Here is a 26,803-nt window from a genome sequence, read left to right on the forward strand (position 1 = left end):
ATAGAAGTGATCATAATTAACGAATAAAGATCAGGTGTTTCACGAAAAGGAAGCAATCCAAACATGGTACAAACAGACACACATTTCAGGAAATAAAATGTTGTGGTACTGTAACACACTTTAAAATATTAAACTCACTCTTTAAAAATTGTTGACAGAGTGTTTATGACAGAAGAGACCCTATTGGTCTCTATCATAAATGCTTCCCCTTGGCTTGTCAGGTTACACGGGTCAACGTACATCTATGGCACCCGCTCTGTGCCAGATCTGATGTTACTTCCATACACATGTGCAGAAGTGACATTATTGCAGTCCAACCATTCAAGTGACTGAACTGTTGAAACCTGGAAGGAAGACTGAGAGATGATGATGGAAGCACACAGGAGCAGTGACAGCTAAGAGCTGGAGAGCTTCTTTTCACAAGTGACCATCTGTCATAATGTACTAGAATGTGGGGTACATTATGGCATAAACATGCAGGTGGCCAGTGTTTAAAAAAATAAAATAAAAAATGAATACAGTTTTACAAGTTTTTTACTGATTCTGGCCAAATCAAGAAGCGGTTGATTCACTGACCTGCCCTGTTCTTTATACGATTCTATTTGTGACTTTGCTCGGTGAACCCATGTCTGACTGGTCAGAATACCTTGATAGATCTAAGTGCTGCCAAGACTTATAGAAATGTGGAGCAGTTGACTGGTGGTGATATATACTGCAGCTGTGTTGTTTGGTGGTGGTTAATCTTTGCAGATGCTTGGACAGCTTGCACTTCAGCTCAGATAGGGTGGTCTCCCAGGACTTCAAAATAGTCTCCCTTCCTGTCCCCCCTCAGTTTCTCACCACCAACCTTTGTGTCACTGCACAGATTTGCAGATCTTCTTCAAGCTCTCTAAGAAAGTCTGGATCAAGGTGACATTTTCTCATTTCCTGTGGCAGAATGGTTTTGGGAGTTTTACTTCAATCTGTTCACTGTCAAGCTCAAAGGAAAATTTGCCCCATTCTGGATCCCCAGGCTCTGAATGCTTTTGAGTCCAAAAATTCCTCATGAAAAGAGACACAGGGCACAACCAAGAGTAGCTGTGGATCCAAATGTGAAAAATGTGTAGACATAAATGCTCACCTGAGCAGGTCGCTGGGAACACAGAAGAGTATATAGCAGGAAACGGGCTTGAATATTGGTCCTCACAACTTATGGAGTCCATTGTTCACAGAAACTTTCAGTCACTGGTAGATAAAGTTATAACATCTAAGTGCAGGGAAATCTGACAGCAGAGATGTAACCGCAGGGAAAAAAACTGTGGATATCAAAGCTGCTCATGTATCTGTCCCCATTTTGTTAGCACATCAGCAAATCCTACACTTTGCTTTGGATCCCTACACTACCAGTTTATGATCCCCCTCCCCCAATTCAGCCTCGTCTGCACCTTTTGGGTTTTCACCAAGGTTCTGGCTCCTGTACTAGCCCTGCTGCATTCTCGTGGTATTCCCATTGTTGGGGTTCTTGGATAACTTCCTGTTCAGGGAACAGTCCTTGCAAGCTCCATCGGACAACATGAAGTTGATCCTCCAAATATTATATACTGGATGGATCTTGAACCCTCTTCAGATCAGCAGAGGAACAGACTAGAGTATTTTGGTCTAGTCCTGGATAGAGCTCAGGCCAGTTTTCCTTCCAGAAGAGAAACTTCACACATTCCAGTCTTATTTGAAATCTCCAGTCCAGGAGTCATCTGATATTCCGATTTTGCATGGGAGTCCTAGGTCTGAATGTAGATGTGATAGAACCATCCAGAACAGGGTCTTTAGGAGGAGACTGCCTACTGACTATGGGCCCTGGCATTGAGGGGGCTCTATTCTTTGGGAGGGGCGTGCCTGGAGGACCTTTTTGGAGTAGTTTTACTTTGGATTCAAGTCCATGTCTTCCCAAAACACAGACTCTGAGAACTGGAGGACCAAGATACAGATTTGGGGTCTCTATGCCCAAACCAGCATTAGTTGCTTCAACCCCCCTTCCTAGACTTGGAGACTCAGAGCAGATGGTAATATAATCGGCTCAAAACAACCTGATGATGAAGGCTCTTGCTGTAATCAGTTTATTAAGGTGTGTTGTGTTTACCGTTGTGTATTTGTCCCATTGGTAATGGAGTTAACCACTTGCCTACCAGGCACTTATACCCCCTTATTTACCAGGCCAATTTTCAGCTTTCAGCGCTGCCGCACTTTGACAATTGCGCGGTCATGCAACATTGTACCCATATGAAATTTTGATCATTTTTTTCTCACAAATAGAGCTTTCTTTTGGTGGTATTTAATCGCCACTGGGTGCTTTTACTTTTTGCGCTATAAATAAAAAAAGTGCAAAAAATTTGAAAAAAAAAATAGTTTCTTTGTTTCTATTATAAAATTTTTCAAACAGGTAATTTTTCTCCTTCACTGATGTGCGTTGATGAGGCAGCACTGATGGGCACTGATAGGCGGCACTGATGGGCACTGATAGGCAGCACTAAAGGGCACTGATAGGCAGTACTAATGAGGTGGCACGGATAGGCGGCACTGATAGACAGCACTAATGAGGTGTCACGGATAGGCGGCGCTAATATGTGACACTGATGATGGGTACTGATAGACGGCACTGACTGGCATCACTGCTGGGCACTGACTGGCGGCGCTGACTGGCACAACTGCTGGGAGCTGACTGGCAGCACTGCCGGGCTGCACAGGTGGGTGGCACAGGTGGGTGGGCACAGGTGGGTGGCACTTCTGGGCACAGGTAGGTGGCACTTCTGGGCACAGGTAGGTGGCACTTCTGGGCACAGGTGTGTGACACTGCAGAGTGGCACAGGTGGGTGACACTGCAGAGTGGCACAGGTGGGTGCACTGCTGGGCACCGGTGGGTGGAGCTAGTGGGCGCACTGCTCGGCACATGTGGGTGGAACTTGCGGGTGGCACTGCTGGGCACCGATCATCAGGGCACTGATCATCAGTGCCCTGATGATCGGTGCCGATGCTCGCTCTGACAACTGCCGGTTCTCGGCAGTACTTTCCTCACGATCTGATAGCGTGAGGAAATTGCAGCCGAGAACCGGCACTTGCATTTCCCTGTGATCAGCGTGTCATTGGACACCGCTGATCACGTGGTAAAAGGCCGCTGTGATTGGCCTTTTACCACATCACGTGATCAGCTGTGTCCGTAGGACACATCGATCACGGAGATCGCCGGGTGCGCGCCCCCTGGGGCGCGCAGGAGAGCGTGTTCTGGGAGGACGTCATATGACGTCCACCCAGAACTGGCCGGCCGCAGTGCAGCCGTCATTTGGCTATCTGCGGTCGGCAACTAGTTAATTGAATCACCTATTTGCCTGTCTGGCTAGTCCTCCTGAAGGTTTCTACATGATGGCATTAGTCTTGTGTCAACTTGACCTTGTTACCTAATCAGTGTGGGATGTTTCTCCCAATGTGTAATGTTTGTTTTTATTTTTCAAGTGGGGACTTGCCCTATATCTGAAGTGTATAAAAACCTGTATTTTTGTTGAATAAAGAGTTCCAGTTGCACCTAAGCTAGTGTCATCTAGTTCAAGGGTGCAATGCCCAGCTATAATACCTTGGTCCTGTTACCGAGCGACCAAGGGGCACTCAAATGGGGTGCCAGGAAGTCCATCAGAATAGCCTCTTTCAAGGCAGTCCCATTTGCCCAGTTTCACTCCAGACTTCTAAAATGCAACATTTTGTTGTGAGTTGAGTCAATCTGGTCTCTGGACAAACCAATTCATCAATCTTTGGGGTCCAGGTTATCCCTGGTCTGGTGGATAGGAAAGCCAGTTCCAGATTCAGGAAAGTCCTTCTTTCTGTGTTATTTTTTTTTTTTTGTGGAGGATCCACAAAACAGATGTCAGGCTGGAAAGGAGTGTTGGGCACCCTGTCAATATGGGGGACTTTGTCAGGGGGGTCTCCTGTGCCAGTCAAAATCTTGGAACTTTGGGTGATTTAGCGGTCTCCTTCATGTAGGACCATCCTTTTGGAGGGTCATCTGATCCAGATTCGTTTCAATACACTCTGATCTATGCCTTTGCTTCCCTGAAACATTTCTCATTTGTTTTTTGGTATAGAGAACCACAGACAGTGTTCCAATGATCCTCATTCTATCAGAATGGCTCAGGCATAGTTGGCATGCTGACTTGATGAGACTGAGCAGATTGGCTGCGTGCTCTACTGTATTGTCAGGATCCTTCTGTCTTAAGGACTGATTAACTATCCAGCTTCACAGTCACTGAATTTAACTAGGAATACCAGATTTTGTGTTGAATAAATCCTCTCCTTGCTTCTGGGTCTGGATCAGCTTTTTGCTCTCAGCATTATCAAGGGTCAGGCTTCTTCTTGTAGCCATTAACTCTGCAAGGTGAATGTCTGGCGGCCTTCTGCTGTGAGGAACCCTTTCTGATTCTGCATAGTTGAGGTGTTGAAACTGCCTGAGAGAGTTTTCTGTTTCAGGGGATTGTTCTCCTGTTCCTCTGTCCATCTGCAGTTCACTAAAAGCAAATTTCCCTCCATTGTCTGGATGTGTTTGAGCTGTGAGTTTTTCAGCCACTGCTTCTTTCCACTTTTACCACTTCAGTCTTCACGACGTACACAGTTGCCAGGTTGAAAAGGTTGTACCAGGATGATGCATGCAGCTATGGAATATATATTTTTATATTTTCTCCTTGTTGGTGATGGTGTTTAATGTAACAGCGATCCTAGCTGAATTGATTTTACAGGTGGCAGAAGAGGTTCTCCCATCCCACTGGGGGGCTCAGGACTGAAGCTGGTGGTTCGTTGGCTGACCTTAGAGATTCCTGAGGACCAAAATGTCTCTGATCATCTCTATTGTGCAAGTAATTGGAAGTAAAAAATTTTGACACTTCTAGTTTTGCCAGGTTGTAAGCAAGCCATTACTGGCTTTTGAAAGCATCAGAACCATGCGATCTGGGTTAAATCTGATGCTTTGAAGGGCAGAGAAGAGATCTGAGGTCTAATAGGCACCAAATCTCTCCATAAAAAGGACCGGTCACTAAACCAGTAGTTCATCCCTTTTGTTAATCATAAAAGTAAAAAAAAATAGAGACAATGTAAAAAAAAAAAAAAAGGAAGATTTAAAAAGCTGTAAACACCCCATCCCTCCCATACTCGTGCACAAAGGCGACTACATGTAGGATGCACAAGCATGTTTAAATGGTGTTCGCACCACACGTGAGGTATCACTTTGAACATCGTTGTAAGAGCAAGGATTCCAACATCAACATGGATTGCCCCCTTGAATCAGCTGTCCCCGTCAACGTGCCCCCTTGCATCAGCATAATTTGATGTACCGTAGTTTGTCGCCGTTCCTGGAGTGTGGTCAGTTTTAAAGTATGACGTGTTTGGTGTCTTTACTCGGCATAACCTCTTTTATATTTTGTCAAACAATTGGGTATTTTTTTTTTTTTGTGTGTTAAAATTCATTAAAGTGTATTTTTTTAAAAAAAAATTGCGTTTCAACAACCGCTGCACAAATACAGCGTGACATAAAAAATTGCAACACCCATCATTTTATTTTAGGGCATCTGAGGGTTTTAAGTAATTTTCTAGCAAAAAATACTGATTTTCACACGTAAAGTAAATGTGCCAGAAAAGGTCTGGTTTTAAAGTGGCTAAGAGAATATTTTTCATTCGCAAACAAAATTAAAGTGGAGCTCCACCCAAAAAGAGAAGTTCCACTTTAAGGCTTTGTTTCCTGCTCCCCATTGAGGATTGGGCGAGTGGGTACCTGATTTTGACAGGTTCCCGCTTCCACTTCTGTTGCAGTCGCCTAGGCGATCGAAAGTAAAAGTCGTTTTCCTTCCCTCCTCGTAGTCTTATGGAACACGTAAAAGGTCTCAGACTATAGGACCATTCACAAAGGTGCAGTGCTATTGGTGCATGTGCAGTGGGCACCCGGCTTTGAAGCCGCAAGCTGTCGCACACTTAAGATGCTGGCACTGGGGAGAGAGGACGGCCGGTGAAACCAGCTGCAGAAGACACCCCTGGATCGAGGGCTAAGTGACTGTCTGTGTGTTTTATTAAAAGTCAGCAGCTACAGTTTTTGTAGCTGCTGACTTTTTATTATTTTAGATTTTGACTGAAGTTCTGCTTTAAGGCAATAATTCTCTCTATCAAATGGGATGGGACCCTCCACAACAGTCATATACGTACTAATTTGCTTTGTGTTAAGGCAGTGGTTCTCAACCTTCCTAATGCTGCGACCCTTTAATACAGTTCCTCATGTTGTGGTGACCCCCAACCATAAAATAATTTTCGTTGCTACTTCATAACTGTAATTTTGCTATTATGAATCGTAATGTAAATATAAATACATAATTTTACAGTTACCCAGTAATTATAATTCATGAAGTGTTTTTACCTCCAATACTGCTGCTTTCAACACAGTAGCTGCTTTCAACACAGCAACTGCTTTCTAAACAGTAGCTGCTCTACACACATGTGTGACTGGTCCACATAAGTACATTATGGCGCCAACCCTGTCACACCTGTATTTGTATGGGGTGTATCTGATGGGGTTGGCGCGATGATGTCATCATGCCGGGTACTCATATGTGGGTGTATCTTCATGTGGCCGGACCCGCCTGGAGACGGATAGAGGAGCAGTTTCTCGGTTCCTAAGACCATCGGAAATATATGTTTTCTGATGGTCTTAGGCGACCCCTGTTAAAGGGTCATTCGACCCCCAAAGGGGTCGCAACTCACAGGTTGAGAACCACTGTGTTAAGGCATCCCATTTATCGGCATTAGTTGCATTATGCACTACAACAGACCTACAATCCTACCTTCAGCATGTTGTGTGTTGCAGTGCACTGCCACATACGAAAGTGCATTGTGGTGCATTGCTACAATAAAATGGTTAAGAAATGGGCCCCTTGGCTTTTTAATAATACAAGGGCATATACAGAGCATAAAGTATCAATTGTGATGTAAAGAAGTGCCTCTCTTGTTGCTACAGTAAGGAATTGTAAAAATATGAAAGGACAAACTTCCTGTATCAATAATTTGAAGAATTGTTATGGGATTGCATTGCTTTTTGTTTCTTAGGTATCGTTCATAGTGACTTGAAGCCTGCAAACTTTTTGATTGTTGATGGGATGCTTAAGCTTATAGACTTTGGAATTGCTAATCAAATACAGCCAGATGTGACTAGCATTGTTAAAGATTCTCAGGTAAATACCCCAAAACATATACTCTTCACTTCTTTCAACAACTGTGTGTGTGTTTTCCTGACAGTCCATCTACCTAACATACTTTGTGTATCTTCATAACCTCCACGCGTCCTTTATATATTTTTTTTCCTGAGTATGTGTAATTACAAATGCTTTCTGCTTGTTTTAATATTAGGTTGGCACAATCAATTACATGCCACCTGAGGCTATCAAAGATAACACTTCTTTTGGTGAAAATGGAAGACCAAGGTCCAAGGTAAAATGTCATACCTAGTCTTACAGTATATGCTTGGTCACATATTTTGTCTTCTGTGTTTTTGCCGTCTTCCCTTTTGATGCTGTCTTGACTCAACCACGTTTTCCAAGAGTTTCATCTTACAATTAAAAAACATATACCGTATTTTTCGCACCATGAGACGCACTTTTTTCCCCCCAAAAAAGGGGGGAAAATGTCAGTGCGTCTTATGGAGCGAATATGGAGCCGCCGGTCCGGTATTTCCACTGCCGCCGTGTCAGAATACCGGGCCGGCCGCTCAGCTCTACAGCGGGACCTTATAGAGATGACTGCTGACCTTTGGGGAGGGGGGGGGGGAGCGGGTACCTGAATTTGACAGATACCCGCTCCCACTTCCGTGGAGTTGTTCTTTCATCTTACCCGTTCCTCTATCCAGCGGCGCGGTCTTCCCGGCTTCTGTAGTGTGGGCATGACAGCCGGGTGCCAAGTGCGCATGTGCAGGAAGCGGTGCTTTTTGTGAATGGTAAGGCGGTACCTGGGACACATGACAGATCCCAGAAGCCGCCGGACCAATCACAAAGCGCAAGTGCTTCTCGCTCATGCGCACTGGGCACCCGGCTGTCCTGCCGAGCGCCATTACAGAAGCCGGGAAGACAGCGCGCGGCTGGATAGAGGAACAGGTAAGATGAAAGAACAACTCCGCGGAAGTGGGAGCGGGTATCTGTCAAATTCAGGTACCCGCTCCCCCCCCTCCCCAAAGGTCAGCAGTCATCCCCTGTACTATCCACAGTCTCTGGTCATCCCTGTGCTGTCCGCAGTCTCTGGTCATCCCTGTGCTGTCCGCAGTCTCTGGTCATCCCTGTGCTGTCCGCAGTCTCTGGTCATCCCTGTGCTGTCCGCAGTCTCTGGTCATCCCTGTGCTGTCCGCAGTCTCTGGTCATCCCTGTGCTGTCCGCAGTCTCTGGTCATCCCTGTGCTGTCCGCAGTCTCTGGTCATCCCTGTGCTGTCCGCAGTCTCTGGTCATCCCTGTGCTGTGTCCGCAGTCTCTGGTCATCCCTGTGCTGTGTCCCCAGTCTCTGGTCATCCCTGTGCTGTGTCCGCAGTCTCTGGTCATCCCTGTGCTGTGTCCGCAGTCTCTGGTCATCCCTGTGCTGTGTCCGCAGTCTCTGGTCATCCCTGTGCTGTGTCCGCAGTCTCTGGTCATCCCTGTGCTGTGTCCGCAGTCTCTGGTCATCCCCTGCACTGTGTCCGCAGTCTCTGGTCATCCCCTGCACTGTGTCCGCAGTCTCTGGTCATCCCCTGCACTGTGTCCGCAGTCTCTGGTCATCCCCTGCACTGTGTCCGCAGTCTCTGGTCATCCCCTGCACTGTGTCCGCAGTCTCTGGTCATCCCCTGCACTGTGTCCGCAGTCTCTGGTCATCCCCTGCACTGTGTCCGCAGTCTCTGGTCATCCCCTGCACTGTGTCCGCAGTCTCTGGTCATCCCCTGCACTGTGTCCGCAGTCTCTGGTCATCCCCTGCACTGTGTCCGCAGTCTCTGGTCATCCCCTGCACTGTGTCCGCAGTCTCTGGTCATCCCCTGCACTGTGTCCGCAGTCTCTGGTCATCCCCTGCACTGTGTCCGCAGTCTCTGGTCATCCCCTGCACTGTGTCCGCAGTCTCTGGTCATCCCCTGCACTGTGTCCGCAGTCTCTGGTCATCCCCTGCACTGTGTCCGCAGTCTCTGGTCATCCCCTGCACTGTGTCCGCAGTCTCTGGTCATCCCCTGCACTGTGTCCGCAGTCTCTGGTCATCCCCTGCACTGTGTCCGCAGTCTCTGGTCATCCCCTGCACTGTGTCCGCAGTCTCTGGTCATCCCCTGCACTGTGTCCGCAGTCTCTGGTCATCCCCTGCACTGTGTCCGCAGTCTCTGGTCATCCCCTGCACTGTGTCCGCAGTCTCTGGTCATCCCCTGCACTGTGTCCGCAGTCTCTGGTCATCCCCTGCACTGTGTCCGCAGTCTCTGGTCATCCCCTGCACTGTGTCCGCAGTCTCTGGTCATCCCCTGCACTGTGTCCGCAGTCTCTGGTCATCCCCTGCACTGTGTCCGCAGTCTCTGGTCATCCCCTGCACTGTGTCCGCAGTCTCTGGTCATCCCCTGCACTGTGTCCGCAGTCTCTGGTCATCCCCTGCACTGTGTCCGCAGTCTCTGGTCATCCCCTGCACTGTGTCCGCAGTCTCTGGTCATCCCCTGCACTGTGTCCGCAGTCTCTGGTCATCCCCTGCACTGTGTCCGCAGTCTCTGGTCATCCCCTGCACTGTGTCCGCAGTCTCTGGTCATCCCCTGCACTGTGTCCGCAGTCTCTGGTCATCCCCTGCACTGTGTCCGCAGTCTCTGGTCATCCCCTGCACTGTGTCCGCAGTCTCTGGTCATCCCCTGCACTGTGTCCGCAGTCTCTGGTCATCCCCTGCACTGTGTCCGCAGTCTCTGGTCATCCCCTGCACTGTGTCCGCAGTCTCTGGTCATCCCCTGCACTGTGTCCGCAGTCTCTGGTCATCCCCTGCACTGTGTCCGCAGTCTCTGGTCATCCCCTGCACTGTGTCCGCAGTCTCTGGTCATCCCCTGCACTGTGTCCGCAGTCTCTGGTCATCCCCTGCACTGTGTCCGCAGTCTCTGGTCATCCCCTGCACTGTGTCCGCAGTCTCTGGTCATCCCCTGCACTGTGTCCGCAGTCTCTGGTCATCCCCTGCACTGTGTCCGCAGTCTCTGGTCATCTCCTGCACTGTGTCCGCAGTCTCTGGTCATCTCCTGCACTGTGTCCGCAGTCTCTGGTCATCTCCTGCACTGTGTCCGCAGTCTCTGGTCATCTCCTGCACTGTGTCCGCAGTCTCTGGTCATCTCCTGCACTGTGTCCGCAGTCTCTGGTCATCTCCTGCACTGTGTCCGCAGTCTCTGGTCATCTCCTGCACTGTGTCCGCAGTCTCTGGTCATCTCCTGCACTGTGTCCGCAGTCTCTGGTCATCTCCTGCACTGTGTCCGCAGTCTCTGGTCATCTCCTGCACTGTGTCCGCAGTCTCTGGTCATCTCCTGCACTGTGTCCGCAGTCTCTGGTCATCTCCTGCACTGTGTCCGCAGTCTCTGGTCATCTCCTGCACTGTGTCCGCAGTCTCTGGTCATCTCCTGCACTGTGTCCGCAGTCTCTGGTCATCTCCTGCACTGTGTCCGCAGTCTCTGGTCATCTCCTGCACTGTGGCCGCAGTCTCTGGTCATCTCCTGCACTGTGGCCGCAGTCTCTGGTCATCTCCTGCACTGTGGCCGCAGTCTCTGGTCATCTCCTGCACTGTGGCCGCAGTCTCTGGTCATCTCCTGCACTGTGGCCGCAGTCTCTGGTCATCTCCTGCACTGTGGCCGCAGTCTCTGGTCATCTCCTGCACTGTGGCCGCAGTCTCTGGTCATCTCCTGCACTGTGGCCGCAGTCTCTGGTCATCTCCTGCACTGTGGCCGCAGTCTCTGGTCATCTCCTGCACTGTGGCCGCAGTCTCTGGTCATCTCCTGCACTGTGGCCGCAGTCTCTGGTCATCTCCTGCACTGTGGCCGCAGTCTCTGGTCATCTCCTGCACTGTGGCCGCAGTCTCTGGTCATCTCCTGCACTGTGGCCGCAGTCTCTGGTCATCTCCTGCACTGTGGCCGCAGTCTCTGGTCATCTCCTGCACTGTGGCCGCAGTCTCTGGTCATCTCCTGCACTGTGGCCGCAGTCTCTGGTCATCTCCTGCACTGTGGCCGCAGTCTCTGGTCATCTCCTGCACTGTGGCCGCAGTCTCTGGTCATCTCCTGCACTGTGGCCGCAGTCTCTGGTCATCTCCTGCACTGTGGCCGCAGTCTCTGGTCATCTCCTGCACTGTGGCCGCAGTCTCTGGTCATCTCCTGCACTGTGGCCGCAGTCTCTGGTCATCTCCTGCACTGTGGCCGCAGTCTCTGGTCATCTCCTGCACTGTGGCCGCAGTCTCTGGTCATCTCCTGCACTGTGGCCGCAGTCTCTGGTCATCTCCTGCACTGTGGCCGCAGTCTCTGGTCATCTCCTGCACTGTGGCCGCAGTCTCTGGTCATCTCCTGCACTGTGGCCGCAGTCTCTGGTCATCTCCTGCACTGTGGCCGCAGTCTCTGGTCATCTCCTGCACTGTGGCCGCAGTCTCTGGTCATCTCCTGCACTGTGGCCGCAGTCTCTGGTCATCTCCTGCACTGTGGCCGCAGTCTCTGGTCATCTCCTGCACTGTGGCCGCAGTCTCTGGTCATCTCCTGAACTGTGGCCGCAGTCCCTTAGTTCAGAATTTTTTTCCCCTGTTTTCTGCCTCTAAAACCTAGGTGCGTCTTATGGAGTGAAAAATACGGTAGTTGCAAGATCTACGTGTTTCACCAGATGGACTGAACATGATTGTTAGTCAAGTCTGGGGAAAAAAACAAAAAATATATGCGTTCTCTTTACTTGCAGACACGGTACCTGGCCTTTCCCAAACTATGGATTAATAGCAAGTAAAAAGTTATTTACTTCTGTCAGAACTCATTAAAGTTGTGACAAATATATGTTTATCCTCCTATATACACACCGTTCCTTAAAAAAAACAAAAACTGAAAAACACTCACATCAAGATTTAATCCTTTCGCTGCCAGAGCCCTTCCTTTTTATTTTTTTATCTGTTATTTTTCATGGTTTGCACATATTAAAATTCACATTTTAGGCCAGAGGATTACATTAAACTGAAGACCTTGTAGAATAAAATTATACCCATTGCCTTTTTTTTTTTTCTTGTCACATGATTATTGCACACCTATAACTTCTCCTGCCCCACACCTACCGTTCAGCTTAAGCTGGCCTTATACAAAGAAAATTTTGGCTGGATCTTGATGAGGTAGCTGAAAGTTCAAACCATGGTGCATCCTCCTGCCCAACATCTTTGATAAGAAAATTGGGCAAAAAAATGTTTTGCGCACTTTGCTTTTATCCATCCTGTGCGGGTATTCTGACTGCCATGGCAATGAATAAGGTCTTTTTCTGGACTGAAACGTGTTAGCTTGGGTTGTACCATGAAACATTTTACTCCTTGTTCTCAATAAAGAAGATTTTTGTCTATTTTCACCTTGCTGCTGACGTCCGTTTTATGAGTGTTTATTGAGAAACAGAAGGAGACTGCTAGTCCGGCATGGTGAATCGCCATACCACAGCATGGAAGAGAAAACTGGGTTGTAGCACCTTACCTGTGTGGAATTGTATTGGGCTTACTAATGCCCTTCAGCGTGGACTGGAAAGTTTGTCAGTGTGTGTGTGGACTTGTGGCAGCCCCCTCTTATAGTCTTCCCTCTGTATGTGGTGTTTTAGAGCTCAGGATGGTACCAAGACGTACTTTTTTTTTTTTCCTCTTTATGGGGTGATATATAGGCTGTGGTAGTGTATAAAGGGGTGGGGGCAGTTGGCCATTTTGTGTCCCATTCACTGCTGATTCTGTCCATTGCACAGCAAGTAGAGAAGCACATGTTTTTTGGAAAATGCCATCACTGTATTGCTTTGGCATAGGACACTCCTCTCAGCTGAGTGACTGCTTCTCGCTTGGCTACAGGCCTATCATCCCTCAGCAAGCTGGGGCTTTGATTAGTCATGTAAAAGCTATTGAGGGTCAGGAATCCTCTGTAGAGGAGTCCTCTCAGGCGGAATCCCAGGGTCCAGGGTTTTCTAACACAGTAGGCTCCTAGTAGATGCGTCGCGTCCTTAGGTTGTCGCTACCTCAATCTTCTTCCCCTAAACTCCCTGGTTTTTGGATCTTGATGGCTGCCAAAAAATTTCCAAGTCTTTTCCAGTGCACCCTCACTAGCAGGAAATGATGTATGCTGACTGGCCTCACCATGTTTTTTGTTACCATATTGGTTTGCTTGGCTATTATTTGAATAAGACACTAGCAGTCCTGATGGATGATCTTTAAAGATGCCATGAATTAAAGGTTGGAAGCTAAACTGTTTCATTCTCTCCAGTGTCAAGTGGCTCTGCTCCCTGCAGTGGCTGCTGTAGGAGTGTGCCAACCCCTTAAAGTGGAACTTCACTCTCTCAATTAACATTGACTATTTTTAATCCTTATGCTGCTAGCTTTAGTAAATACAAAAATATATCATCTTTACTTGTTTTAAACTATTTTTGTTATGTTTCTTCAGTTACTTCCTGGTTTCTTGCCTAGGCAAATGATGTCATACATCCCAGTAGTCTTCTGCAGGGGTAGAGGGGTTTTCTCAACTAGGCACACCCTCATGCTTGTATGCCTGAACTAATGGCAGATGGATTGTTTGCGTCCCTGAAAAGACTACTGTCCACAGGGGTCATTAGACCTGTGCCAGTAGAGAGATTTCTTGGTTCCCAAGACAGATGTGTGGTCTGTCTGCACATCCCAGTTTTTCAGCTTTGCCAATGATTTCTGTGCTTTGCAGTGAAGGATCGCCAGTTCCCCTTTTTATTTAAAAAAAAAAAAAAAAAACTTTTCACCTTTTATTCATCCCTCTTTGCAGCTCAACGATAGCTGATCTCCTGAATCCTCTACAGCCTTTAAACATCTACATGCTTGCACTCTGGGTATGGCTTAATGGCAAACCGGGGTTCATGATGGTGATGCACCAGTGTGTTGAATTGGCCATTTGTAGTCTGAATGGGAATCCCATAAAACTGATAATGCAGGGGCACAAATAGGAACACTAAGAGAGCTTTGTCACCCTATAACAGGCTGTGCCAAAACAAGGACCTGCGTTATCTGCTATTATTTTAATGAAAAAAATATTGGAAAAAACTTTTGAGCTTATGATGTATAGCTAGATTGATTATAACATTTTATATGTATTTATTTTAAACCACTATTGATTTCTGCTTTTAGATTAGTCCTAAGGGTGATGTGTGGTCCTTGGGTTGCATACTGTACTGTATGACTTACGGGAAGACACCATTTCAACATATTACTAATCAAATCACTAAACTGCATGCAATCTTGGATCCAAGCTATGAAATTGAGATACCTGATATACCAGAGAAGGACCTCCAGGATGTTCTCAAAGTAAGATTTTTTTAGTTCTGACATCTTTGAAAGTGTTCAATGCTAGAGATTGTTCTAATAATCTAATAAAACAGCTCTTTTTAGAGATGTGTCTTTTGATGTATATGACTATTTATATATATATATATATATATATATATATATATATATATATATATATATATATTTATGTTTATGTTAAATTATGTGGGGGGGCAGGGGTTATATTTTCTGCTTAACAACCAGGCAGTGTATTGAACAAAGCAGAACATGATATGCACTGAATTGTTAGCAGTACTTCTGATCAAACAGTCTAATAGAACTATCAATGTACACATGAATATACATATTTCTTGAGGTTATTGTGTCTCGATTTCTTTACAGGGACATTGGAAACAGATGATATAAAAATAATAATGCTCATGTTCACCCCATTATAGTTGATTATGAACATTAACGTTGTTCTAAAGTCTCCAAGATTTTTTACCTTTTTGCTTTCTTTGTAAATGTGTTGCAAATAATTTACTATGTTGGCTGCAGCGAGTACAAGGCCACCTTGGTAAGATACTGAGAAGTAAATAAGCAGTGGAGCTAATCTTTGTTTTATTCTATATGGTAGGTACATATGAGATGTGGTACATCTCAGCAGATCTGTTGTTACCCTGGTTCCCTGTTCTCAGCACAGGTCAGGTTTTGCTCACACATGTTCCTGAGAGTAAAACCTTTTGGAGAAATGTTGCCCTGTTCAAGAATTTCAAGTTCAATATTAGGCAATCAAGATGGAAAGCATTTTCACTGTAAGGATTTTTTTTAAAAGGGGAGATAAAGATAGAAGTGGAGGGACTGATGTAGACCTATTATCAGGAGCAAACAAGAACACAAGTGTTTTTTTTTTTTTTTTTGACAAGAACAATAAGCATTGGGCTTACACACCATGACCTTTCCTTGGACCGTAATTCTAGCATGTGCGTTTCTACTGATACGACTACTCCCCAGGACGCTGTACAAAAATCTAGGCAGACAAAGCACAGGTGACCATAACAAGGATTATCTCAAGCCATTCAAATGTTTCTTCAGATGGAGTCGAATATGGGACTGTCGGCCAGAACCCTGAAACGGCATACAGCTGACTCTAACTAGTGGATGCCTGGCCAAAGACCGTTCCAAATATAGTCAAACTCTTTTTGGCTTTATCTAGAAATCAGCTGTACACAAGTCTGGCTGTTCCACCTTGGGATTTATCTGTAGTTTTAGCAGCTGACAAGGCCACTCTTCAAACTGCTTGAAGGAATTCCTCTGAAATGCCTCAAGTTCAAGCTCTTTTTCCTAGTCTCTATCACTGCGGCTAGGAGGGCCCATGAACTGCAGGCGTTAGTAAAGGAGCCATACTTAGAATGGTAGTAAAGTCACAATTTGAAAAATTGCTGACAGGCAGGTTTTTAAAAACAAGAGACCCTAGAGGTCTCTCCTGTTATAAATGTCCCCTCTGCCTGTCAACCGGTAATGATCTGACCCATCCATGTGCAGCTCAGACCACATTTATGGCCCACTCTGTGCTGTGGCAAAGTGACTCCCGTGGGCATGCATAGGAATGACGTCAGCCCAGCCGTTCAAGTGGCCGAAGATATGAAACCCAGAAGAAAGACCAAACAAAGATGGAAGTGCCAGGGACCTGGGAAGCTATGACAACGTAGCGCTGGAGGGCTCCGTTTGCAGGTAAGTCTGTCATAATGTACTAGCATCCAGTGCATACTACAGCCCTGGTCAAACATTTTGAGAGTGACACAAATATTAATTTTCACAGTCTGCTGACTCTGTTTTTATGATGGCAATTTGCATATACTAAAGAATGTTATGAAGATTGATCAGATGAATTGCAATTATTTGCATAGTCCCTCTTTGCCATGAAAATTAACTTAACCCCCAAAAAACTTTCCACTGCATTTCAGCCCTGCCAGAAAAGGACCAGCTGACATGTCAGTGATTCTCTCAACACGTGTCTTTGTTGATGAGGACAAGGCTGGAGATCAGTCTATAATGCTGATTGTGTTAGAATAACAGACTGGAAGCTTTAAAAGGAGGGTGGTGCTTGAAATCATTGTTCTTTCTCTGTTAACCATGGTTACCTGCAAGGAAACACGTGCAGTCATCATTGCTTTGCACAAAAAGGGATTCACGGGCAAGAATATTGCTGCTACTAAGTTGCACCTAAATCAACCATTTATCAGATCATCAAATCAAGGAGGAGAGGTTCACCTGTTGTGAAGAAGGCTGCAGGGCGTCTAAGAAAGTTCAGCAAGCGCCAGGACCGTCTCCTAAAGTTGTTTCATCTATGGAATCGGCACCACCAGTGCAGAGCTTGCTCAGGAATGGCAGCAGGCAGGTGTGAGTGCATCTGCACACCACAGTTAAAGACTTTCGGAGGATGGCCTGATGGACAGTAAGGAAACCACTTTTCTCCAAGAAAAACATCAGGGACAGAATGATTTTCTTCAAAAGGTACAGGGATTGGACTGCTGAGGACTGGGGTAAAGTAATTTTCTCTGATGAATCCTCTTTCTGATTGTTTGGGGCATCCAGAAAAAACCTTGTCCGGAGAAGAAAAGGTGAGCGATACCATCAGTCCTGTGTCATGCCAACAGTAAAGTATCCTGAGACCATTCATGTGTGGGGTTCCTTCTCAGCCAAGGGAGTGGGCTCACTGACAATTTTGCCTAAGAACAGCCATGAATAAAGAATGGTACAAAAAGATCCTGCAAGAGCAACTTCTCCCAACCATTCAAGAATAGTTTGGTTACGGACAATGCCTTTTCCAGCATGATAGAGCACCTTGCCATAAGGCAAAAGTGATAACTTAGGTGGCTTGGGGAACAAAGCATTGAAATTTTGGGTCCATGGCCAGGAAACTCCCCAGACCTTAATCCCATTGAGAACTTGTGGTCAGTCCTCGAGGCGGGTTTAACAAAAAATAACCCAACAAGTTCTGACAAACTTAAAGTATTGATTATGTAAGAAGGGGCTGCCATCAGTCAGGATGTGGCCCAGAAAGTGATGGACAGCATGCCAGGGTGAATTGCAGAGGTCTTGAAAAAGAAGGGTCAACACTGCAAATATTGATTCTTTGCATAAACTTAATGTAAATGTCAATAAAAACCTTTGCCTTTGAAATTCTTGTAATTATACTTCAGTATACCATAGTAACATCTGACAAAAAGATCTAAAAACACTGAAGCAACAGACTTTGTGAAAATTAGTATTTGTGTCATTCTCAAAACTTTTGGCAAGGGCTGTAGTACATTATGAGTTAAACCTGCAAAGGGGCCCATTGCTTTATTTTTCTTACATGACTGTACTACCCCTTTAACCATTTTTTCTGACAGGGTGATATTAAGATCCCATGTCTTTGCCTAAGATTTCCACAACTGTTTTCTAAACCAAAAAATGGTTCTTCCATTATTCTGTAGTAACCCTAGAAATAAGAAGTAGAATGTGCCACTCAGAATATGAAGAGATGAATCCTAAGGTACATGGAAGCTTCCAAAGAAATTTAGTGAATCTTTTTATTTTTATTCACTCTCTTCAGAGGGGCCAAAGCAGGGAAATCTTCCTTCCTCTATCACCAGAAGGATTAAAGCCGGCCATAGATAGAGTGATTTTCTTTCCTGCAACCACAGGTTACAGGAAAGAAATACGCTCAATTCCCCCCATCAACACTGAGCGACCACCCATGGAACCATTGTTTTTCCTGCTGGAAGAACATGGTACTTCCTGCTAGCAGCTATAATTTCCACTAGCAATAATCGTGTAAAATTGGACTAGGCTGTTTGTACCCAAGTTGATTGATAGCCTGCCCATACATGGTTCGAATCTTGGTCAGCCCCTGCTGAATCGTCTGAAATTCGAACTGTCTATGGCCGGTGTAAGTTCACTATTGAGCCTGCTTACAGCATCAAAGACATGACCTGTCCTTCAAGTCAATCAACTCACTCTACAGTAGTCACTTACTGAGCAGAGAGTGCTTGGGCCACCACTGAGCAAATCTGCAAACCCACCACTTGGTCTAGCAAGTCCACCCGCCTGAGGCACTACAGGATTGACTTGATATCCAGGCAAGACTTGGCTTTTGGGTGGGACATTCTCCAGGCTGTGGTCCCTACTTAGGTATGCATCTTTATAGTCTCTCATATGATGATAATTTAGGAAACATGAGTTATTACCCGATGACTTTTCCAGGAATTTTGCAGGACAGCAAGTTCCCCCCCCCCCCCCCCCCAGGCGGTTTTCATCTTTTGGTGGGTAAATTATTTATTTGTCTCAGCCTTTTGATGAATCTTTGATAAAACTGGGGTAGCTGCTGGTGTGGAGCTTTTTACCTCTCTGTGCTTGTGTCTACAGTAGAGGGAGGAGCTTATTCTCTCTCAAGTGACCATCCTGGAGGGTTCTGGAAAAGTTTTGTGTCATTTTGTTGTGTTTCTATGTGAATTAATTTTATATGATATTCTCCTATTTATTTTGATCCTGGTGATGCCGTACATGAATCTGTGGCAGTGACCTTGTGTACCAGTAAGAGTCTTATGCATTTTGAATTTAATCTGTGCATCACATAGAAAACACAAATAGCACATGAAAACTTACTGTGCTGATGTGTATGTTCGGTGCCGAATGGAACAGAAGCAGAGTTTCCACTATACTGAACATTAGAGCTTGTAAAGTAATTTTTTTATTTTACCAAAATAAAAGAAGTTATACTTGCTCTGTGCATGAGTATTGCACAGATCAACCCTGAACTGCCTATTCTGGGGGTCCCCATAAGTGTTTTCATCTCCACCTCTTTTCTGTGTGCCACCATAGGAACCTGCTTCCTGTGGTGGCACAGATGAGGGCTTGCTCCCAAGTCAGGCTTTGTGTGCCCATAGACACATGAGTTGACTGTGGCATGTGCCAATGGCTCCCGCTGAATTCTGCCAAGCCTGTGAAAGAGGGGAGAGAAGACCTGCAGCTGGGCAAAGTGCTGGATCGATAGAGCCAATACAACAAACACTTTACTCCTGCGCTAGGAAAGGACTCAGTAGACCCAATAGGAATGTTCTGGAATTTTCTGGAATATGCACTGCTTGCTGTCCTCAACAGATGGGGTGGTCCGAATACACTGGATACAAATGGAGAAACAGAAAAAGGGCGCACCGACCTAGTGCATTATCGTTTAAAATAATTTATTATAGAAACAAAAATAGGTATCATACTCACAATGGACATAATAACACAGGCATGTCAAACTGAACAAGATGTATGATCCAAGCCCTGAGGGCTCTGAGGAAGAGGTTGTGTCCTCGAAACGCGTTAGCCAGTTGGTCATCCAGGGTTCCTTCGTATGGACTCAGATGTTGTTTGGATCATACATCTTGTTCAGTTTGACATGCCTGTGTTATTATGTTCATTCTGGATCGATAGAGGCCTTAGATAAGTATATAGAGAAGGGGATGAATGTACAGCTACTGAAAAGGTCTCTCTTTTTTTTTTAACCTTAATGTATATACTTTATAACCACTAACTTTTTTGATTGAGTGGCATTTATAACACTTTTACCGCTGTTTTATGCTATAAAGTAACGGCATTGGAAGTAATGCTGTTACAGTTTTATATCACCATATTCAATTTGTTTTCTGTATTGCCATAACACTTTTATTTCCCATATGACTTACAAATGGTAATTTTTTTTTTTCCCCCCAGAAATGTTTAGTGAGAAATCCCAAGGAAAGGATATCTATTACTGAGCTGTTGGTGCACCCATACGTTCAGATACAACCTCACCCTCAGACAGGTATGTAAAAGATTTTCTATTTCATACCTTTTTGTATTGTAGGCTGCTGAGGCGTTGTAATTAAATGGTAAACTGAGTTGCAGATGATCTGAACTGTTAATATCTGGGACCTACCTGTGGGAGCGGTCATCATATATATAGATAATGATCAGCTTTCTAGGCTTATATGATTGCAGCATCTATGACTTTAACAACTTTCAGAGGTATTTTCATCATTATGGCAGTGTCTAGGAATCTGATCACTAGTTTTGAGGTAAGGTTTTTCTTTGAGAATTGTGCAGTCAAGATCTTGGTAGCTAAAGTATAGAGAAAGGCAGTTGGTGCTATCGAAAAGAGGTTCCTTGAAGAAGGGAGAGAATAGAATAGGAAGGGAGATGAGGAGGTAAGAGGTTAGGTTGAAGTTAGGTGTAGGGTACTGCATGTACACTGGATGTGGATGCACTGCATTCAAACTATGGCGTAGCAGTGCAAAGCTGGTCTTATTGATCTTAGCTGTTAGGGACGCAGTGGTGACAGAATATATTTGATTTCTCCTTACTTTCTGTCTCTATGATAGTGGTCACCAAGACAAATAGAAATATGAATCACCCTAGCAGGTACACAGACAGCAATTAAGACTTCATAAAGGGTCTAACCTTTTCACATTTTCAACCTTTTCATGTCCAAAATTTAAAAAAAAAAAAAATTTTAAGGGGGTGCTTTCCAATACACGTTTCAGACAAAATTCAGCAGGTGATATGATAGTATATTTCATGTGAATGTGAGTATGTAAGGAAGTTCATGAGTTTTAAAGTTTGTCTTTTTGCTTGGTTATAGATCAAGTACGGAATGATGCTGCAGAGGAGATGAAACGAATTCTTGGACAACTCATTGGACTGAATTCACCAAATTCTATATCTAGAGCTGCTAAGGTGAAAAACAGTAGCTTTAAATATTAGTTGTTTTAATATTGAGCTGTCGATGTGCACCTACTGTATGTACTTTGATGAGAAGATTGATGGTTTACATGCTTTTTTTTTTTACATGCCAAGGTCTACTTGTTATCATGTACAGGATATCCCCATGCTTTCCCAATAGCTATACTGATAAAGAATTTTTTTCCCCTAAGCGCGTGTAAATAGTAAGTATTATAAACTTTTATAGCTGTTGATTCATTGGATATCTTTGACCTTCCCTTTTTAGTATCAGTGTGTTAGGGTAGTACAGTTAAGATGAGATTATGTATGCTTGTTATTCTTTTCATCTGTTGAGTTAAATGCAAACCATATTAACATTTTAATTTTCCCTTTTTGTTTTGCAGAGTTTGTATGAACAATATAGCAGTGGCAAGGGCCTTGATTCTGGCCCAGCTGGCAAAGAGACCAGTCAGAACACATGGGCAACAAAGTGATGTGCAATGCAGAAAGGAGCCATTTAAAAGCTCATAAAAATGGTCATTGGGTGAAGGCCTGTGGCCAAACCCATGTAACTACTTTACAATAATAAAGTGAAACCTCTGCTGTGTCTTCCAGTACAGATACCACTGTTTGCTTGTAAATAGATTTGTATTTGCACGGCATATGTGTAAATTTTGTGTTCTTTTCAACAATATTTCCTCCACTCTTCCTTTAGGCAACATCAGAGAAGTGATAAAACCTACGTTTTGTGTTCTGCTGTCCCCCCCCCCCCCCCCCCCCCTTTTTAATTTGGCATCTATTCCAGTGTGGTCTTCTGGATCATTAAGAATAGTTAAAAGAAGGTTTTTTTTTCTTTTAAATACATTGATCAATACAGTGTTTTCCTGTGGTTGTGTTTTTCTTTTTTTTTTTCTTCCTTTTAAGAAGGCAAGCTAAGCAGGATCGAAACAATGTTTGTAGCTCCCTGTAGTTTGACTGTATCCACACTTTTCTGTGCATTTTAACACATGCTATCAACTACTTAGCATATACTGCCTTATTTGGCTCTATATAATGGATAAAAAAACTGACACATTAACTAGCACAATTTAAAACAATGTCTAGTCTATGTACATGCCATGTCTTAAAACATATGAGTGAACAACCTGAAAAGATATGGCATTCATGTCTGTTTAGGTTATCCAGCAATATATGCAGACATTAGTAAATAAATTAAACTTGAATTAACCACATTTTTTCCTGGAATACTTTTTTGGTTCAAGTTAGAATTATCATCAGTCCATGTTTCCATACATGGTAGATTGCCTCCTTTACCATGCACGCTGAAGTCATTACACTTCACTTAAAACCATAAAGATGTATACAAAAAAAAAAATCTCAGATTATTAATCGTTATAGTTCAACATCTTCCCTGTGTGAAATGTGATTTTTTAGGCTTTTAGATTTTGTTCTGTGAAACATCTATGTTCTGTAAATATGTTTACTCTTAAAAATGTAATATATGTATATGTATATTTCAAATGCTGTTCAAAATAACATCACCAATGCCATATTTAAAAACTTGTCTAAGGAATGTTTTGTTGCTGTATGGGTAAACTTAATATTGTGGATTAATTAGTGACATGTAAAGCACAATAAAATAATATATAGGAAATGGAGATTGAGCCCAAGAGTTTAAAGTGCTTGTGATGTGATGCAGTATATAACATTAGCCTGCATTTTTTTTTTTTTTTTGGATACTACACAATAATAGGGCAAAGTGGTTTCCAGTTAACCAGGTGACTGTGTTTTCTGCTCAGGTGACATCCCTTACAAAAACCTTTTATGCATTATCTTTATTGCTATTCAAGCAGTACTAAACCTATCAATTTTAAATGTTTTCCAAAACAGTTATGTGTTGTGAATAACTGCCAAAGTTGCTTGTAATCTCAACCAAACTGTCATAACTGATCTCGTGCAACAGCATAGCAGCTGCAGGTCAAACAGGCTAAAACAATAGCTTCCTTGCCTGCAAAGGATAAGAGGGTTTAGTTAAGTTTTAAAGACCATTCTCAGCCAATGTTTTTTTTTCTCCATAAAGGGGGAGAGTTAGAATTTCTCCACTGCACATTGATCTCTATATTCCATTTTGAGAGATTTCCCCCTTTTGCCTGCCTGTCTGGAAGCGAGAGAAATTTCCCCATTGGAGCCATGGAAAGCAGTAGTGTATAACTTTTGTAGTAGAGTAGGGGAGTGATCGAATCTCAAGGTTTTACTGCATTCTGCTGTAAAAAAGACTGGAACCATGGATCGGAAGTACACTACACATGTGCAGTTTGACTTTGAACAGCTAGAATATTCTTTCTAACCTGTTGAGCACAGTGTGTATACAGCAGGCAAATGCACTGCCCCCTGCACTATTTTCCCACCTTGACAAGGAAAAATTGAGTTGCTTCTCTCACTTCAACGCTAACAACCTTGGAAACTTGAAGTGGAGAAGGATTGAAGCTGATACATCCTACCTACCACCAGAAGATTTATCCACCATGACAAGAGGAGAAATTGTCATCTTAATACCCTGGTCTGTCTCTGCTTGCTTGCCTTGTGCTGTGACAAATGAAATGGAGCTGGACTCTGAACACTTTTTTTTTTTTTGGAAAGGGGTGCCTGTGATCTGAATGCTTGAGACTGGACACTTCTGTAAAGCGATTTGTTGCCCAGTAGGTAAAAATAATTTACTGTAAGGGCTCTTTACACACCACATTGTGGCAATGCAACAAGCATGCCGTAGTGTGTCTGCAGTGCCAATAAATTAGAACTACAGTGTGCATGTATGCTATAGTGTACCACAATGTACTCTCTTAAAAAAAATAAAAACTCAGTGGTTTCTTCTGCATATGGGCCATGGTAATGCATTACACCTCAAAGCACCCTAAATCTTCCAAGGCAATGCTCTTGCCAAGTATTCGAGATGATAGGCTGATTTACTTAAGAAGTTAATCTTTACTCCTATTATGTGACTATTCACTTCATTTCTCCTTGGTACAAGTTAATTCCAGCCCACTTTTAACACCCAGTCATGTTCAGATGTTTTTCACATGATTGAATAATTGAGGTGATTTTTTTTTTAAAGTAAAGATTTAATTTTTTTTAGTAATTCAGGCTCAATATGTTTTGTCAGATTTTTTTTGTTAGAATGGATGAGATTTACTAAAACTGGTGCACTCAGAATCTGGGGCAGCTGTGCATGGTAGCCAAACAGCTTCTAACCAGCTTGTTTAATTAAGCTTTGTCAAAACCTGGATGCTGGTTGGTTTGTATGCAGAGTTGCACCTGACTTTGCACTTGCTAGTTTTAGTAAATAACACCCAATGTGTCCATACAAAATTTTGACTTTTCTGTGTTTTTTTTTTTTTTTATATTATTTTAGTCCATTAAGTTGCTGGCTGCTTTCTGTCCAAGTTAAATGAGTAAGCCAAAAAGAATGCTGCATTTTAAACATGACATAGGCACTAATTCTTCCTTACTCTATCCAAAATGAGAATAAAAACAACATAATGGATGGAATTGGGCTCGAAGCATTGATTCACCACCTACTGACTTACAAAAATTAAACAATTGGCCCAGTCAGAATTAATATTTCAGAAGCAAGAAATCTGGTTGTTTACCGAACTACTCTGCTTTTGGACCAACTTTTGGGATTGATTTCCTAAACTTGGATCAGTATCTGATTTGGGGTACTTTACAGTGTTCCCCTTTCACAGCATACACCGCTGGTAATTGTCCTTCTCTGTTGTGTCAATTGCATTCTTTCTGATAAGAACTTTTTTACTTGATCAACCAATAGCAGCATTAACCTATAGCTTGTAAACACTAAAGATGTTTATTTGAAAAGTTTTTTTTTTTTTCATCTGCTTTTACAGCATCCTGTTAATCATTGGCTCTGCAATATCCTTGCAATACTGTAAATACTTTTTTTCATACTTACTATTTATGCCAAGTGCTAGCATATAGTGGCCTGGCTCTTAATAGCATTCTGATATTTTGGGTTTTGAAAGTGCCAAACTTTTAGTGCACTTTTTCTAGTTCGTTCTATTCTGTTCTTTTCTTTGATTTCATAAGTTGTGAATTTTCCTTAAGAGTTCCATTAGATGTCGTCCTTCTCTGTGCAATGTATATATTTGTCCAGTTTGTTTCATATTTGAGCCATAAAAAGCAATATATAGTTAACTGTTGACCTATTAAAATGTTTTGTAAAATTGTGTTTTTGTATCATTTTCTTTTACCAACATATAAACAAAAAAAGCTTTCTCAGCTTTGCGGAAATCCAACATAGATTTCAGTGGCAATTCTCCATGGTGTACTGTAACAGTCTGCATAACTGTACCTTGTCCTTTCAGACAGCTGCAGGTCCTTGGTATTCGAAGTAAGTAGCAATATCCATATAAAATGTATCCCGTGATGTCCCTCATGCAGTGTCCCCGGCGATGTCCTCCAGCTGATGCCGGCATCTGTCTTCTGGGTTCCGTTCCCTGCGATGTCAGGACGCATGGGGGAAATTTGAAAGTTGTAAAAGTGACATTCACTAAATTCACATAGTAAAACATTACTGTATAAAAGCATTTCACATACATTTTGTCCTGTGCCCTGCCTGCATTTTTACCGGTTTTTCTGCCTGGAAACTGAGAAATGTCCATGGCGTCCAAAAGCGTCCCTTTAAGTCAAAAGCGGTTTTAGACCAGCTAGAGAACAGCGATAGTAAATTAGAATCACTTGCAGAATTGAATGATGATGTGTGGGGAAATTCGTCATCAGACACTGAAAACGATTTTGCGACTTTGCTCAGTGATGTGCAAACTTGGTGCTATATTTCAAATTTCAATGTTTTTGGTTTGATTATATTATTTAATGAAATATTTAATTACATTTATTATTTTTTTATGATTATTAAATTATTGGTGTGAACCTCCTGCGCTAATAATCTTAAAAAATGTCCTAAGAGAAGCTGCTAACATAAAATCATATACTCATGATCTGTGGTTTAAAAGAACTATAAAAAATTTTGCGCTACTCACATATAATATATAAATACAAAATATGATATATGCATACACTCGTGGATAAAAACAAATGACAGACTATGTGAAATAAATCACAATGGTGGGTCAGCACTCAGATAGTGGCTCCTCCAGATAGGGTGGGGGTATGTACCAGTATCTCAAACATAAACACAGCCTCCCATAGTGTAATATGTTTATTCACAAGAGGATTGAACCAAATATAATAAATGTGCACTCACATAAATCTCCAGTATCTGACATCTTCAAACCGCATGCTTTTTGGGTGTACTCTGCATGGGTATAGGAATAGGTGTGCCAAAATGGTGTCTACACCGGAAGTGCGTCACTACATGCAGGCCTATGCGTTGCGTCACAATACCTAAGCAGTTCTTTAAAACATCTACCTTTTTTGTCTTGTCTTCTGAATAATAACAGTTCAGTGCCTATGCCTAAGCACCACTGTGCCTACAGACTTATAGCTGCATGTCTGCAGTGTGAGATATAAAGCACTGCTGCCTTTGACTGCTAGTCTCATGAGATTTGGT

At 43.6% G+C, this 26,803-nt stretch overlaps 1 protein-coding gene across 2 annotated transcripts in view; it reads left to right on the forward strand.

The window, feature by feature from the left end:
* TTK (TTK protein kinase) overlaps window positions 1–25,457 on the forward strand; it is an 80,338-nt gene extending 54,881 nt beyond the window's left edge. For both annotated transcript variants that reach the window (XM_089655346.1, XM_089655347.1), the window contains exons 17-22: window positions 7,102–7,226; window positions 7,402–7,482; window positions 14,347–14,523; window positions 20,233–20,323; window positions 21,140–21,234; window positions 21,624–25,457. In XM_089655346.1, coding sequence (XP_089511472.1) covers window positions 7,102–7,226; window positions 7,402–7,482; window positions 14,347–14,523; window positions 20,233–20,323; window positions 21,140–21,234; window positions 21,624–21,713 — 659 coding nt within the window. In that variant the 3' untranslated portion in view covers window positions 21,714–25,457. The remainder of the gene's footprint in view (window positions 1–7,101; window positions 7,227–7,401; window positions 7,483–14,346; window positions 14,524–20,232; window positions 20,324–21,139; window positions 21,235–21,623) is intronic.
* The last annotated feature ends 1,346 nt before the right edge of the window (window positions 25,458–26,803 follow it).

The sequence above is a fragment of the Staurois parvus genome, unplaced genomic scaffold (assembly GCF_062004578.1).
Source record: "Staurois parvus isolate SC_StPar_1 unplaced genomic scaffold, SC_StPar_1.0 ptg000834l, whole genome shotgun sequence".
Classification (NCBI taxonomy): domain Eukaryota; kingdom Metazoa; phylum Chordata; class Amphibia; order Anura; family Ranidae; genus Staurois; species Staurois parvus.